Here is a 17,363-nt window from a genome sequence, read left to right as displayed (position 1 = left end):
ATAGAACACACTTCAAACATGAGATTTTTGTCTTATTATACATGACTATTGTACATCCATTCTTTTTTAGGGGAAGTCTCCCTGGCTTGAGTTGGGTGAAAAACAGCATAGAATACCATAACAGAAACTCATAAACTAACACAAATAGCAGTTACAAAAACAAAACATCCCTTTCTCCATTCACAGGTTAGCGGAAGCAATTGGAAAGTTGCCAGTGTTAAGTTATAACTGCGTCACAGGGTTAGAGAGATCACTAACATCCACTACATCATTTGTTTGCGTCAGTCTAAGTATTAGATATATCTGGGCTATTTGAAATATTACGTATTACACATTACTTATAAACTCTGAGGAAGGCCACATCAGTCAAACGTGAAATCTCTTCTTCTAAAGCTCTCTAGTGTTTTTGTAGTTCTGAAAGGAAAGGAATTGATGAAATATACAACATGTGAATGCTGAATTTGTCAGTTTGACTATTCCACTGAGAGAATTGATAACATCCGATTTTAACCAAAGATGGACTCGGGCTCACGTAGGGATCAGAATTGAAAGGAGATCTGCATGAGCATTTACGTGCAGTAAACCCAGCTGGCAAGCTATCTGCTTTCTGATTTTTAACTGCACTTTGATTTTACTTTAACCCTTCAGAAGTTGAATTAGAAAGTGGCAATTTTATGAAAACAGAGAAGCATTAGTCATAAGTTAATTTTCTTAGAATGAGATTCATTAATTGGTCGGTAATTAATTCCACCCCAAAGCAGTGCGTGAACATGAATTATTTGTCCGACTCATTGGCATGTTATTTAATGAAGCTAACAAGTCTCTCTCCGAATATGCATTTTGGGATCCATGTATCCATGTGTTCATTTTATACATTGGTATAATTGCACCATTTTTGTTGTGTGTGCATGTAGTTAAATGCTTACCTTCATCTTGAGCCTTCCTGGTATATGTATATATCTTCCCTATGGAAGTTCACTTTCCGAAATGAGCATAATCTTCTGTTGGTGAAAACTCTGGCTATTTGTCTTTACCCGCCAATTCAGGATTGAAACAAATTAGACCAAATGTCAGCTAATTCGTTTCATGTTTTTGCCATTTGAAAATACAACTGGAAAGTTGTGTCATTTCTGTCTCCTACAGTTTAAAAAAGATGAACAAAGCAAAGATTCTATCTTCTTCCGAGATGGGATTAGGCAAATTGATTTTGTGCTCTCCTATGTTGATGATTTAAAGAAAGAAGCAGACCCCAAGGCGGTAAGTACTTGAGGGAAGAGAAACTGGGAATCCTTAAAAGAAACACTTCCTGTAGCTCATCAGGGTTGTTCCCATTGAATTAAGCTGTAGAGGTCAGAGGCCTCTGAAGTGTTATTGAAAGCTAAGACTGAGGGAGATTAGAAAACAGGCCTAATAATGGATTGGATTGGATGTGTAAAGTCAATTTGTTTTTTGGGTTTTTTTTTTTTTTTTTGGACATCTTGAACACTACCTTCTTTTTCTTCTCCCGAGTGACTGGGAGTATGTATATTGTTTACATAGCTCCACAATATTAAACGTGACCTCCAAAATTTGAGGTGTGTGTCTGAATATAATATTTATTTTCACTTTGAAAATGTATGGCTAATCCAGGCCATCTGAAATGTCCTCCACATTGTGCTCTATTCCTTATCCTGTTTTCTTTTCATTATAACCCATCACTTTCTGAACTTGTGTATATGTTGTTTAACTTGTTTGCTGTGTGTCCAACACCCTAAATTAAGTTCATGAGACCAAGGACTTTGTCCTGTTCACTGCTGTGTACCCAAATGCCTAAAACAGTGTGGTTGCAGCATAGTGGATGCTCAAGAAATAATTATATTTGAAATAATGAATTAATACATTAATCCATATGTGTAAGTGTGTACACACACATTTACTAACATCCTTATCTAGGAAATAAATGTCATATAAAATAAACATAAAAGAACAACAGATATTATCCCCATAAGACCCTGTCCCTTTCTTCCACACTTTCCCTGGAAACCCTTCCATCAAGCCCCTGAAATTCACTCATTTGTCATCATTTTCTTTTTCTCTGAATGTCCGCCTGTAACTGGGCTCTTCACTGAGTTCCCTGCATTCTCCAAGAGTCCTCTCAGGTGATGGTTGCCTTTTTCTGGAGATGGGCAAATGCCTGCTCCGCCCTCCTTGTATCTCATTGTTGATTACAGGCAGCTCTCCCTACCTCATCCCTAAAATTCCTGAGCTTTTATTCTTCTCACATTAATTATTGCCCTGCTTTACTGCTGTCATTAATGTGTCCCTGGGTCTTCCTTTCATTTCTCAACAGTTTGAGCCCTTGGTTCATTATCATTCTCTTCACCAATACTCCTTAAATTATTGATTATTGCAATTCATACATCGATGACTATTTTATTTACAAAATTTTTTTAAAATCTGTGTTTATTTTTGAGAGAGAGAGAGAGAGAGAGAGAGACAGAGCACGAGAAGGGGAGGAGCAGAGAGAGAGGGAGATGCAGATTCTGAAGCAGTTTCCAGGTTCTGAGCTGTCAGCACAGAGCCAACGTGGGGCTTGAACTCACAAAAGCAAGTTCATGACCTGAGCCGAAGTCAGACTCTTAGCTGACTGAGCCACCCAGGCGCCCCAGTGACTATTCTAGCATCCTGGCTCTCTTCCTTGAACTCCCCTTTCCATTTATCTTAGTTTCTTGCTCAGCCATTCACTTCCCTAGAACTTGTCATTATTGATAACTGCGAAAATATTTTTGAATGAATTAGAGTTTTTCCTAGAATGATGTGGTTCAGGTTCAACTATACCCCTCTCTTGTTTTTTTATGGCTGTGTCAATTAAGCTTGTTCAGATAAATGAGTAGATTGGAATAGAAAGATTATCGTTTATGCAGTTTTAATCTTTTTTAGACACCTGAGTTATATCCCCAAATTACAGTGATGTATCATAAAAGTAGTGTTTAATGACCCATCACCTAGTAATCCTATTAGCTCTTCAGTTTTGGCAGTCATGTTACTTGCAAAAGCATTTGTTACTATAATGAAAAGAGTGGTTCACTTTCTCAGTTCTGATAAGAGATAACAGTAATTTGAATGCCTAAGTCCTTTTTTTTTTTTTTTTTTTTTTTGGTTTTCTGGAAGTTTGCAGTCTGCCTCCCTCTGGTAATGTGAAAGAAGGGCAATTATGAAAGGAAATTCTGTACCACTGTCATAGGCCTGTGCTCATATGTGGCAAACTTTGGAAGTAGGGGAAAAACACCTTAAATTATCTTTTACTCTTTCTTGTAAACTTTAAGATATATCAAGGTAGACCTATCCATTTGAAGATAGGCATTCTATAATACCATAATAAAATATTTTAAAATTTCATTTACTATAAAATTCTTCAGACTTAGGTAATAATGAAAGCCAAAAAAAAAATTTCAACAATCAGTGCATTCTTTTAAAGCCCACAAGTAATGATTGTTTTAACTTAATCTAATTTAATTAAATTAATTAATTTATTTTTTTTCTAAGTGAAGCTATTCTTTTCTTCAGCATTAGAAAGTTATAATGAGGGGCATGTGGGTGGCTTAGACGGTTGAGCGGCCTACTCTTGATTTCGGCTCAGGTCATGATCTCAGTAGTTGTGAGATCAAGCCCTGTGTTGGACTCCACGCTGAGCATGGGGTCTGCTTGGGATTCTCTCCCTCTCTCTCTCTCTCTCTCTCTCTCTCTTTCTTCCTCTGCCCCTTTCCCCTGCTCACACACACACTCTCTCCTCTCTCTCTCTCAAAAGATAAAATCAAAATAAAAACTCACAATGATACTTTGGCTTAAATTTGAATTAAATATATCCTTTCTTTTTAAGAGTGTTGATGTGTTTCTAATACCGAGTCTTTCCGACCAAGGGCATGACAGGTCTCTCTATTTATCTAGTTTTTTAAACTGTTATTTAGTAAAGTTCTATACATACTTTCAGATAGCAGTCCTGCACATTTCCTGGAAATTATTCCTAAATATTTTGGATTTTTATAGTTATATTGTGAATTTTAGTACAGACGAAAAGCAGGACATGGTGCTGAGATGGGGGTAATGTATAAAGGACTTTTATATACAAGCATGGGAGGGGCAGAGCACCATCTGGAATAATGAGTCTGTTTATCACGGGGCAAATAAAAGTGTTCTGTATAATTCTACCAATTTTTTTTTTCCCTTAGGAAAGGAGAAAAGAATTTGAACAAAATCTCAGAAAAACAGGTCTTGAGTTGGAAATTGAAGACAAAAGGGTAAGTGTAGCTGTTAATTTGTACCAGAGTCTTGGTGTTTTAAGCAATTGTTTTCTTCTGTTACGGCCTTTGACCAAATAGACTTTGTGTTTGAGAGCAATACAATAGTTTTTTTGGCTACTGTTATCTGGATGGTAGGGCATATGGTCTTCCTGGTAAAGAAGTAGGTCAAGGATATGAATATAAGACAATGAGCAGACACTGAAAAAAATAGACATAATTCCATTCAGGATACAAAGAAAGTGAAGATATGGTTCTTGTTTCCTATCTCTCATTTTTTTAAATATGAAATTTATTGTCAAATTGGTTTCCATACACTCATCCCAACAGGTGCCCTCCTCAATGCCCATCACCCACTTTCCCCTCCCTCCCACCCCCCCCATCAACCCTCAGTTTATTCTCATTTTTTAAGAGTCTCTTAAGGTTTGGCTCCCTCCCTCTCTAACTTTTTTTTTTTTTTCCTTCCCCTCTCCCATAGTCTGGAGAGTGTTATGCTAAGTGAAATAAGCCATACAGAGAAAGACAGATACCATATGTTTTCACTCTTATGTGGATCCTGAGAATCATATCTCTCATTTTGAAGGCTGTCCGTAATCTGGCACTCTAACTAGTTAACCTGGCCATCATCTGCATACCCACTACTTAAGCCAAGACAACTTTCTTTGCTCATGAATATGGCAAATTCTTTTATTTATTTATTTTTAATGTCTTGCCATCTATTGGTTTTCTAGAATTTCCTTCAAAATGTTTTTTTAATTGTTTAAGCTTATTATTATTATTATTATTATTATTATTATTATTGAGAAAGAGCAGGAGGGAGAACAAGAGAGTGTGCACAAGCAGGGGAAGGGCAGAGAGAGAGGGAGAGAGAGAATCCAAAACAGGCTCCACACTGTCAGCACAGAGCCCAATGTGGGGCCTGAACTCACGAACTGTGAGATCATGACTGGAGCTGAAGTCGGACGCTTAACCAACTGAGCCATCCAGGCACCCCCTGAATTTTATTGTTAAAAATATTCTTTGTCTCTATCACACACATGCGCACACACACACTCACACACACACACACACACACACACACACACCATGTATACATATAGATACATACATATATGTAAGTATAATAATACAGATACACGTTTTGAGCATTTGTTCCTCTGAAAATTTTGCTGAAAAGTTTCAATAAATTGAAAGTGCTGTGACATCTGTGATTTGTTCGAGTTGTCATAAAATTTTGTGTCTTTACTCAGTTCGGTAACAAGTAAATCGGTATGCTTCCTGTTATCTTTGCCTTCTTTTTCTACAGAACTCTGAAGATGGAAAGACGTATTTTGTCAAGATCCATGCCCCTTGGGAGGTCCTAGTTACTTATGCTGAAGTGTTGGGAATCAAGATGCCTATTAAGGAGAGCGATATTCCTCTGCCCGAGAATATCCCATTCAGCTGTATGCTTGAGCCTCTGAAGCTCCCAAAGAATGTGAAGCACCCTCATCCTGAATATTTCACTGCCCAATTCACCAGACATCGGCAGGAACTCTTCCTCATTGAAGACAAATCAAGCTTCTTTCCGTCCTCATCAAGAAACAGAATTGTAGGTAGAGAAGACCTTTGAGCACATCCCTTCAAGTGAGGCTTGTGTATCTGCACGTGCTAGTATACATCAATGCTATGTCTGCACCGGGTTTGTGCATACATTTTGATAAGTACTGGGTGCTACTGAGCAGGTTCGAAGGTCCACCTGGACTGCTTAAACCTGTTCACCTACCGACTTCTCAAACTGTTGTTTACACGTGAAAGGGTGACAGTGTGGGCACAGTCAAGACGGATGCTTTGTGCAATATCGGGAAAAGTTCTTAACGAAGAGCCAGAGCTTCGGTTTTATTGGTTCTTTGCAAAATGGTTTTATAATCTTAGAGTGGTTTTATAAATTCAGTACATAGCAGGAGGAATATTGGTCATTCCAAATGGAAATGGAATTTTAAATTTTCTTTGTATATCGATAGCATTTGAGAAACCTCAAAACTTTTTCCTTTCACTTAAAACCATTTTCAATCATGGATAATATTTCCTCCCCATTTGTAGTCAATAAGACCTTTAAGTTTCCTATGAAGAGCCTCTCTGTAAAGAATCATGCTTTCTGAGTCACTGCTTCTTCATGTTAAGATAGGAATAAAGTCTAGGTTTGCCTAGAAAATTAAATGAGTTAAGGTATGAAAGGCTTCGATACCTGGAATATACTAGGTGCTCAGGAAGTGTTAGGTGTTATTATTATTATTGACCTGACTTGAGCGGGGGAAGAAAGTAATGTTCCTTTTTGCTCTGACCCTCCTCCCTGTTGCCTACTAATGTGATCACCAGGGTCTTAATGATCACTTACTGCCTTTCCCAACTTGAGACTTATTTCTTTTAGGTTCAGCACTCTTCAGTGACTAAGGATTTTGAAATCATCATTTTTTGTAGTTTCTCATTTTTTTTTTTAATTCACGGACAGGAATATGACATATAATACAATGCCTAGAATTTGCATATAAAAATATGAACCTACAAACTAAAAATTTTCTCCCTTTTCTTCCCGGCAATAAAAACCCACCACCACCACCACAACTACAACCTAAGGGGCAATCTCTAAAAAGGGAGTAAAGAGCCTATGACATGGAATCAGAAGACCTGGTTTCAAGTCATAACTCTGCTGCTCTCTAAATAAAACAACCTCTCTTTAAACAGAGATAATGATGGTCAACACTGGCATTTCTGTCAAAACCAAATGAAAGAATGTGTGTGAAGCACTCTGCAAATTGTAAAGTACTTTAGATAGACTTACTACGTTAAAAAGTAGCTACCAAAAGGCCGGCGAACCAGACCAAATTAGGAACTAGATTAAGTATAGAAATACTAGTATCCATTTATTTTTACTGCTTCTGTGTAAAGAGTGCCAATACCTTAGATTAATTCAACATTAAAACACAACAATTTTAATAATTTAATAATTTAAAATTTTATATTACATGGGGCACCTGGGTGGCTCAGTCAGTTAAGCATATGACTCTTGATTTCAGCTGAAGTCACAATCTCATGGTTTATGGGATCAAAGCCCTGCATTAGGCTGTGTTGACAGCAAGGAGCCTACTTGGGATTCTCTCCCTTCCTCTCTCTGCCCTTCCCCTGCTCGCTCGCTCTCTCTCTCTCTCAAAATAAAAAAAGATAAACATTAAAAAATATTTATATTACACTATCACTCTTGACAAAAAGATGTACTAATTTAGAGTCCTAGTAACAACAGATGGAGTGCTCAGTGCTCCATAGCATTCTTGACACTAGTATTTACAAAGCTTTCTTTTTCTTTCTTTTGTAATTGTAGCATAACATGAATAGAGATAGGCCCACAAATCATAAATGTACAGCACACTGAAACAACACAAAACAAACACGGCCATGTAACCACCACCCATATCAAGGAGAAGACTTTGCTAGCCCCCCAGAGACCCTGCTGCCTCCTTCCAATCACTATTCCATCATCCTCAGTAGAGGTGGGCTTTAACTTCCAACAGCAAAGATTACACTGTTTTTACACTTCACAAAAACGGAATCATGCCGTATATATTCTTTTTTGAGTATGGCTTCTTTGGCTTAACATTTATTTGTGTGATTAATTTAGCTCTTATATGAGTTATTGTGCATTCATTTTCATTACTTGGTTTTGAAATTTATTTGTGTATGTGTCATGATGGTTGTTTTGTTTTGTTGAGAGAGAGCGAGCGAGCATGTGAGTGGGGGAGAGGAACAGAGGGAGAGAGAATCTTAAGCAGGCTCCACACTCAGTGCAGAACCCAATGCTGTGCTCAATCTCATGTCCCTGAGATCATTACCTGAGCTGACATCAAAAGTCGACGCTCAACCGAGCTACCCAGGCGCCTCCGTCATTATGGTTTTAATTTGCCTTTCACTGATATAAATGGGATTGATTCTCCTTGTATATGTTTATTGCTTATTTAGATATGCGCTTTTATGAAGTCCCTGCTAAAGTCTTTTGTCTGTTTTTCAATTAGGTCTTTTCTTTACTTGTTGATTGGTAGGAATTGTTTATATATTCCTTTTATGAGCCCTTTGTTCATTATATATGTTTACTGATCTTTTCCTACTTCTTGCTTCCTTTTTCTAATGGTTTCTTTTGCTCAACAGATGTTTTTAATTTTAATGTAGTCCAATTCCTTAAGCCTTTACTTTATGAATCATGCTCTTAATCTTTAACTACCACCAAGACCATGAAGTTAATTTCCTATATTATTTTTTTGAAGTTGTATTACTTTACTTTCCCCATTGAGGACTACTGTCCACCTGGAATTAATTTTTGTGCATGGTGCAGTTTTCCCACCATATATGTGGTCATCGGTTTGCAACAATTATTGAAAACATTCAACTTTTCACCATTTTTCACTTTTACCTTTGTCATAACTCATGTATCTATACATTCATAGGCCTACTTCTGGGCCGTGCTCTGCAGCTTTGATCTTTTTCGTCCATTCTTGCATCGATACTGGCAATGTTGAACTTTACTTGAGTTCTGTAGTCATGGAAAACAGGGACAGTTACAGAAATCGCCCACTCTTCTTATTCTGGGAAACTGTAAAGGATCGCCCTTCACCACATGACTTAAAGAATATTCATAGATAACCACCACCTCCATCTCCCAATTTGACTTGAGGGCACCGTTTGCCACATAGTTCATCCTAAATTCTCCTGGTCATTGGTGTGTCCATTTGTGTTAGTTGTCTTTATACCAAGAAAAAAAATTAAGCTTCTCATGTCTCTATGGCAAGCGAGTAGTTACAAGTTGGAGCCAGTTGCCCGGGCTACACTGCCATAGAGACAGGGAGGTAGTGATGCTGTCTTTCTTGATGTTTACATTTAGAAGAGATGGGTCCTAGAAAACTTAAGAAACACACTCCTGCATTGTAAAACTGTCAAGAGGCTTATCTAGTAGATTTTTACAGATTTATATAAATCTCAAAGGGATGGAGAAAAAATTTATAAGTTCTCTAAAGAAATACTCTAAGAAGAGAGAGATGGAGGAAATCCCTTTCCCTTGTGGCTCCAGGGAAATTTAGATTCACACCTAGCCTTATAATTTCTCCCTTTTGTTATTAGTTTATGGTAATAAGAGTCAGACACAGGCCTTCCACATGCCCGCTCTTTGTTGGATAAATGGCTAGCTGAACTATTTATCTGCACTGACCCATCAAAGTATTTGTTAGCTAAACTGACCAAATTTTGATTAAACTTGGCTCCCACAGGACCCTAACCTTTGATGTACCTTTAACCCAAGCCGACACTGGCAGGTGTAACAGTCCTGCCTTAACACAAAGAAAGATGCTCTCTGAAACTGCCTTGCCTCTCCCAAATGAATGAATGAATGAATGAAAAGACCCTTTCTGCCTGACTTTTCAGATGTCTGCAGATATCGCTCTTGCAATAGTTTTCCTCCCCCTCTTGCTTTTTGTTTTTAATGTTTATTTATTTATTTTGAGACAGAGCGCACACATGCATGGTGGGGAAGGGGAGGGGCAGAGTTTGTGTGTGCAAACTACACCACCCCACCTTCTACATCTTCCTTCAGACAACAAAGGGAAGGTTCAGAGCCTGTGTCTACATTCAGACAAAGTTGGACATTGTTAAATTGTGATGGAAACAAAATGTGGAAAGCATAAAGTTCAGAAATGTGTTGTCTAATGCTTACTTCAAATTACGTCATAGGTTTATTATATTCTCTCACGGTGCCCTTTTGGCGTAGAAGAGGGGAAGAAAAAGTTTGGGATTGAAAGACTGCTAACTTCTAATACCTATTCATCTGCCTATCCACTCCATGATGTAAGTATAAGCTTGGTTTTGAAATCCTGAATCCATTTTTCCTCTCCCACATTCAGAGGTTGCCTTGTTGCGAGAGAGAATCTTCCCTTTGCTTCCTCTTTAAGACAGGTTGCTTAATTCTTTCTCATGTTGGGAAAATCCCTCAAACTCCCTAGTTCCAAGCTGAGAACTTTAACAGCTATGCTGAAGCACATAGTTTATACATCTTTACATTGAGGTTTTAATGGAAATTTATTTTAAAAAAATATTACATTTGTGTGTGAATTTTCTTTAGAACTCATATTGAAAATAGTGGTTTTATTAAAAGAACACTACAGAATATGTGGAAATTTCTATCTCCATCAGATCTTTTCTAATTTATAAACTTTTGAATCCATAAAGGACTTGAATTATGTGCATTAATGTGTTCATTTATTAGATACATAATTGATTTTAATGACAGGCATTTTCGTGTGTGTGTGTGTGTGTGTGTGTGTGTGTGTGTGTGTTTACAAATTGAAGGTTTGTGGCAACCCTGTGTTGAAGAAGTCCATTGGTACCATTTTTCCAACAACATTTGTGTATTTCATGTTTCTTATTTATTTAAAAAAAATTTTTTAATGATTATTTATTTTTGAGAGAGTGAGAGAGAGAGACTGAGTGCGAGTGAGGGAGGGGCAGAGAGAGAGGGAGACACAGAATCCAAAGCAGGCTCGAGGCTCTGAGCTGTCCGCACAGAGCTCGATGCAGGGCTTAAACCCACAGACCACGAGATCATGACCTGAGCCGAAGTCGGATGTTTAACCAACTGAGCCACCTAGGTGCCCCTCATGTCTTGTTTTTTTGAGACATGAGTTTTTTGGTTTCCCACTGCATATATAAAATTGTTTACACAATACTGTAGTCTGTTAAGTGCACAATAGCATTATGTCTAAAAAAGAACAATGTACACCTTAATTAAAAAAATAATTTATTGCTAAAAATGCTAACCATCATCTGAGCCTTAGCGAATTATAATCTTGCTGGTGGAGGGTCTTGCTTCTGGACAGCTGGAAACTGATTGCTGAAGATTGGGGTGGCTGTGGCAATTTGTTAAAATAAGACAGTGAAGTTTGCTACATCGATTTGATTCTTTCTTTCACAAATGATTTCTCTGTAAGGTGAGATGCCTTTTAATGAACTGGGTCTCTTCAACAACTGTCAAGCTGATTAAGCAGAATTTTCCTAAATGGGTGACAGGTTTTTATTATTATTATTATTATTTTAATGTTTATTTTTAAGAGAGAGAAAGAGAGACAAAGCGCAAGTGGGGGAGGGGCAGAGAGAGAGGGAGACAGAATCCAAAGCAGGCTCCAGGTTCCAAGCTGTCAGCACAGAGCCTGACATGGGGCCCAAACCCACAAACCGTGAGATCATGACCTGAGCCGAAGTCAGCTGCTTCTCTGACTAAGCCATCCAGGTGCCCTAAATGGGTGGCAGTGTTTAACAGGAGTATCAATTCAGGTGAATTTAATTTAAGTGTTAGAGAAATCATCCTCCTTCCCCAACTCTCCCTCTCCCTGTACACACATTTTTTCCCCCTTGGGCAAAAGAATTTCTAGGTGATTATAGATTCAAAATAATGCCATGGCCATTTAGTAGAGAGAGATATATATGGTGGGTTAATAAAACATTTCACAATGCATTCTCTGTCAGTTTTCACAGAAAAAAAGTCCTTTTGAAGATTTTGAGAATTATTTCTTTTTAGGGCATTCATTCTCTTTTTACTATTACCAGGTCATTAAACCAAACTAATATCCTCAGTCAGCAGCAACTTTAATCCATAAATCAAACCTTCCAGCAAGCAGGGTGCTTTATGATCACTAGAAACCTTAGCTGTTAGAGATAGATGTAACTTACCATTAATTCTACTTTTTTTTCTTTGTTTTCTATCCTGAATGTAAGTTTAGGTGCTAGATTTTCCCTTATGTGCTTTAAAGAATGGTTTTTCAAGATACCCAAATAGGCTGCCTTTTTATTATTTTGTTTCTCAAGATTCAGTAGGATTAGTGACAGAAGAAGAAAACAAGACGGAATCTACGTGATAGAAAATCTTCTATCTTATCACATAGATATTTTCACATGTGCTTAATTTAGATTGGATATTCATTCATGCTGTCTCTAGCAGTTCATTTGTCTGGACCAGCAGTTGAAAGAATGTGTTGAACTGCCATGTGTAGACAGCACTAGTATTCTGCTCTGTTGTGAAGGGGTATTAATAAAGCTATTCAGTAGGTAACAATGGGGAAAATCTTAGGCATGAAACAATACTGAGGTTCTTTGGTGTAAAGTTTATGATACATATTTCAAGTTTTCTGGGAAATGGTGGCAGTGATTGCCAGTGAGGACCAGATGAGTTTTCTGGAGGAGATTCCTGTCATAGCAGGATGACTTTGGATCATTCACTGGACGTTGCTTGGGTCTAATTTTTCTATATGTGAAGTAAAAGTGTTAGCCTATTTCTAATGTCCCAGCCAGTTACGTAGTTATATTAATCCCTGAGCTGTGACTATTCTAGTATAATTTGAGTAAAGAAAGGGCTTTCGACGTGAAAGAGCAGCTTGAGGAAAGCCAAAGGTTCAGACTTTAACTTGTATTTTTAAATAACTGGGTGCGAGAATTTAATGAATCCCTTGTGTCATCGTTTATTGTAGTTTTGGGGAGATAATTGCACATCAATGGGATATGAAATCCAAATCTAAGAGCTAAAGAGAACATTTGCTTCATTCACTAAACTTCCTATAAAACAGTGTTTATTTGCTTCACCCTCATCTTTTGCTCTGTCATTCAAGTACTTTCATTTTGACTATCTGTAGGGTCAATATTGGAAGCCATCAGAACCTCCTAACCCTGTCAACGAGAGGTACACACTTTGCCAGAATTGGGCTCGGTTTTCCTATTTTTACAAGGAGCAGCCTTTAGATTTGATTAGGTAAGTTCCTTGTTAAACACTATCAAACGGATTAAAACTTGATGATGTGATTTTTACTCACAGTGGTATCATATTCCATTCTTTTCACCACTGTTTTCACCCACCACATGTCACATGTCCCCAGTTTTGTACCCACACTATCACTTAGTCATTCATTTGTGAGCAGAATGCTGTCGGTGGAATGCGCTTCATCACCATACAGAAGTAGCTCAGTAGTTCAGAGGTTGGGCCTTGGTGTGTAGGGTGGGCTGGGTTCAGATCCAAGTTGGTCAAATTATTTAACTTCTGTGAGGCTCATCAGTAAAATGGGAATAACAGTGGTGCTTTCCTTATGAGGCTACTTAATAAAATGAGATAATGTATATTTTTTAGCACAGGGGTAGCACTTAGTGCTTAATACGTATTAGCTTTGTTTTGTTTTGTTTTGTTTTTCTCTGAATTCAGGAATTTAGAAGATAGCAGAAAGGTTGTGTATGGACGTCTGTGTGTGTGTGCATGTATAGATCTCAGAGATCTGGGAAGGCGTTTGTCCTGTGACCTCCATTCTTTAGACAGTTTCATTGGCTAAGCAAGAAGACTGCAGTAGCAAGTTCCTGCTTTGCACCATAACAATACTACATACATACAGGATGTTAGGAGACTCCTGCTATGATTTCAGTAAAGGAACGATCAGATTAGACCCCTGGTTGTTACAGACCCTGTTTTTTACTCAGTGATTTATATTTGTAGTACTGTGTTTGCACAACATCACAGTATCCTTTTTATGAGACTGATTTGGATGCATACATCCAAACAGGTGAACGATTGTCTCAACAGGTTTGTTTAAGGCAAATAAGAAGGGAAATTTTTAAGAATAAATGAAAGGCAGATAGCATATATAAGCTGGTACTTTTGGTAAATCATTGTCTGAACTCTTTATTCGATGGATGTTTTAATTGTTTTGAATAATGGTCATTTCATTTTTTAAATGATGAAAGTAGTACACGTTTATCAAAAATTCAAATAATAAACAGATGTGCAAACCTTTTTTTTTTAAGTTTAATTTTGAGAGACCGTGCAGGCAGATGTGTGCGAGCATAAGCAGGGTAGTTTCAGGGAGAGAGGCAGAGAGAAAATCCCAAGCAGGCTCTGCACTGCCAGCACAGAGCTCCATGCAGGGCTCAAGCCCACGAACTGCGAGATCATGATGTGAACCAAAACCAAGAGTCAGATTCTCAATTGACTGAGCCACCCAGGCACCCCAAGATGTGCAGAGTTTTAAGTGAAATTCTACCTCTATTGAACTTTGCAGAAGTGACTGCTGTTGATTTGGTATATCCATTCAGTTCTATTTTTATGTGCATAATAAAATGCATACACAATCATATTTTTTCCTTAGAAAAAACAATGACATCTTTATTTACCTTTCAGCTGCAATTTTCTGTTTGCACTAAATATTATTAGTACTCCTCCTATGAATACACACAGTTCTATCTCATGCTTTTTAAGAGAACACAGAGTGCCATATTGTAAATTTTGCATAATTCATTTATCTGGTTTTTTATTGAAAAACAGGTTGTCCCAGATTTTTCACTGTTACAAAGGTGTTGCTGAGAACAGTTTGCAGACATTGTGCCCTTGGAGGATGTTTTCATAGCATATTTTCAAAGAAGCAAAGTCATCAGAATGAAGGTTTACATAGTTTTACATTGTTCAAAATATATTTAAAATATGTATTCATTTGACATTTTAAAACTATCAACAGGTGTTTCTGCTATGAGTATTCCCCAAAGGTTTGTATTTATAACCCTAGATACACACAAACACATTACATCTTGGGTCAGTGCCAATGTAGCTGTAATACTTCGTTAGCCCTTGCTAATTTCCTTTTACAACAAAGTGGAAGCTCAAGTATTTAATCAGATGACAGTGTCTAGCTGAAATTTAAGAACTTTTATGTTTTTCATTTTCTTATAATAACTTATAATTTATAGCAAGTTATACTGCCTTTTCTGATTCAATAGTGAAATAGTATTTTTATTTATTTATTTAAAAAATTTTTATTGTTTATTTAATTTTGAGAGAGAGAGAGACAGAGCAGGTTTGGGAAAGGGGCAGAGAGAGAGGGAGATACAGAATCCGAAGCAGGCTCCACGCTCTGAGCTGTCAGCCCAGAGCCCAAAACGGGGTTTGAACTCAGGAGCAGTGAAATCATGACCTGAGCCGAAGTCGGCCACATGCAAAACATGAATCTTGATCCTTTCCTATACAGAAATTTAAACTAACTTGAATGGATCAGGGAACTTAGTGTAAGGGCTAAAAATACAAAACTTCTAGAAAAATATTTAGGAGAAAAACTCATATGGCCTGAGATTAGGCATGGACTTTTCACAATAGACATAAAAAGCCCAATTTAAAAATTCATAAATTGGATTTAATTAACATTGAAAATGTCTGCTCTCTAAAAGACACCGTTCTAAAAATAAAAAGGCAGGGGCGCCTGGGTGGCTCAGTCGGTTGAGCGTCCGACTTCGGCTCAGGTCACGATCTCGTGGTCCATGAGTTCGAGCCCCGCATCAGGCTCTGGGCTGATGGCTCAGAGCCTGGAGCCTGCTTCCGATTCTGTGTCTCCCTCTCTTTCTGCCCCTCCCCCGTTCATGCTCTGTCTCTCTCTGTCTTAAAAATAAATAAATGTTAAAAAAAAAATTTTTTTTTTAAATAAATAAATAAAAATGCAAACCACAGACTGGAGAAAATACTTGCAACACACCTATCAGTAAAGGACATCTAGAATATTGAAGGAACTCTTAGAATTCAATAATGAGACAAAATCTTTAAAAATGGACAAAAGATTATAACAGATACTGCACCAAAGAAAGATATTTATGGATGGCCAATTAGTACATCAAAAGATGCATAACATCTGTATTCACTAGAGGAATAAGAGTTAAAATGTTTGCCATTGAGATACCACCACACCACCCACTATAATAGCTAAAATCTAAAAGATTGGCAACAAAAAGAACTGACGGGTGTGGAACAACTTGAAGACTCAAAGTGCTGCTAGAATGCCAAATGGAGTAGCAACTGTATAAAAAAATTTGACACTTTCTCATCAAGTTAAATACACACTTTGTGTATGACCAGGCAATTCCGCTACTAAGTCTTTGCCCACGACAAATGGAGCGTATATGTCCACAGAAACACCACCGATTGAATGTTTATAGCAGATTATTGCACAGTAAGAAAAAACTGGAAACAACCAAAGGCCCGCCAATGGGTAAATGGATAAACAAATTATCATATATTCATACAATGGTTTTTTGTTTTTTTGTTTTTTTTCCTCTGAGAGAAATTACAGATAGATGCAACATCAAAGGATGAATCTTAAAAGCATTACGCTAAGGAAAAGAAGCAGGCCATGGAAGGCTGCATAGTCTTAGGTTTCCATTTATAAAACATTCTGGAAGAGGCAAAACTATAGGGACCTAAATGAAAGTAGTGGTTGCCCAGATCTGGGGTTTGGGGAAAGGGTTAACTGCAAAGGACCCTAAGGGAACCTTAGGTTCCATCATCTGAGATGATGGAAAACGCTCTATGTGTTGACTCCGGTAGTGGTTACCTGAGCGCATGCGTCTGAACTTACCAAATTATGCACTTAGGTGTACGCACCCCAATCAATTTGATTAAAAAACAAAAAGAAAGAAACACCACTCCTCTTAAAGGATTAACTTTCTGGGATAGAGGGTGAGCTAGGGTTTGGTGGATTCCTCCTTGGAGAGATGAGCACCGTTGGCCTGGAGGAGCTGGAGTCCTTACACAGTGGCCTGGAAACGGTGTTGGACACTGACCCCCAAAGATATTCCCAGTATATGTGAGACATATCTGGGGGACTCCGTGGACGCCGGAAAGGAAATGACGCGGGAGACGGGGGGCCAAGGCCTGCATTTGTACAGGTAGGAAGTGGCAGTTGAATAGTGGATTCATCAACGAACGCGACGTGATCTCATTGATACGGTGTACCAGTCCTTAAGCTGTGGTTCCTCAGCTGCTTCATGAAATTGAGGCTGGAACTCTCAAAATCACGAGTATGCGTTGCCACTTGGCTCACTGGGACTCTGCCAGCAGGAAGCACTGGAGGAGGAAACAAGGATCTGTTTCTGTTGTTTTTTGTGGGTTTCCCGTTTGCTTCCTGTGAGCGAGCGATTCCCCAACAACGCTCCTAGTCCAGGATGGGGCAGTGCCTTCCTGTTGCTGAGGCTGCACGTCGCATACAGTTTTCCCGACCCTTG

General features: G+C 38.1%; 1 protein-coding gene across 5 annotated transcripts in view; it reads left to right on the top strand.

Moving 5' to 3' along the window:
* The window catches only part of ANO5 (anoctamin 5), a 96,552-nt gene that overhangs the window by 26,427 nt on the left and 52,762 nt on the right, over positions 1 to 17,363 (top strand). For all 5 annotated transcript variants that reach the window (XM_086677810.1, XM_086677809.1, XM_086677812.1 and 2 more), the window contains 5 exons: positions 1,144 to 1,257; positions 4,209 to 4,277; positions 5,584 to 5,868; positions 10,029 to 10,142; positions 12,977 to 13,092. In XM_086677810.1, coding sequence (XP_086533936.1) covers positions 1,144 to 1,257; positions 4,209 to 4,277; positions 5,584 to 5,868; positions 10,029 to 10,142; positions 12,977 to 13,092 — 698 coding nt within the window. The remainder of the gene's footprint in view (positions 1 to 1,143; positions 1,258 to 4,208; positions 4,278 to 5,583; positions 5,869 to 10,028; positions 10,143 to 12,976; positions 13,093 to 17,363) is intronic.

The sequence above is a fragment of the Puma concolor genome, chromosome D1, assembly GCF_028749965.1.
Source record: "Puma concolor isolate L17-30 chromosome D1, mPumCon1.1.hap2, whole genome shotgun sequence".
NCBI lineage: Eukaryota > Metazoa > Chordata > Mammalia > Carnivora > Felidae > Puma > Puma concolor.
The sequence above is the reverse complement of the archived record's forward strand: the minus strand, read 5'-3'. Positions and strand labels throughout refer to the sequence as shown.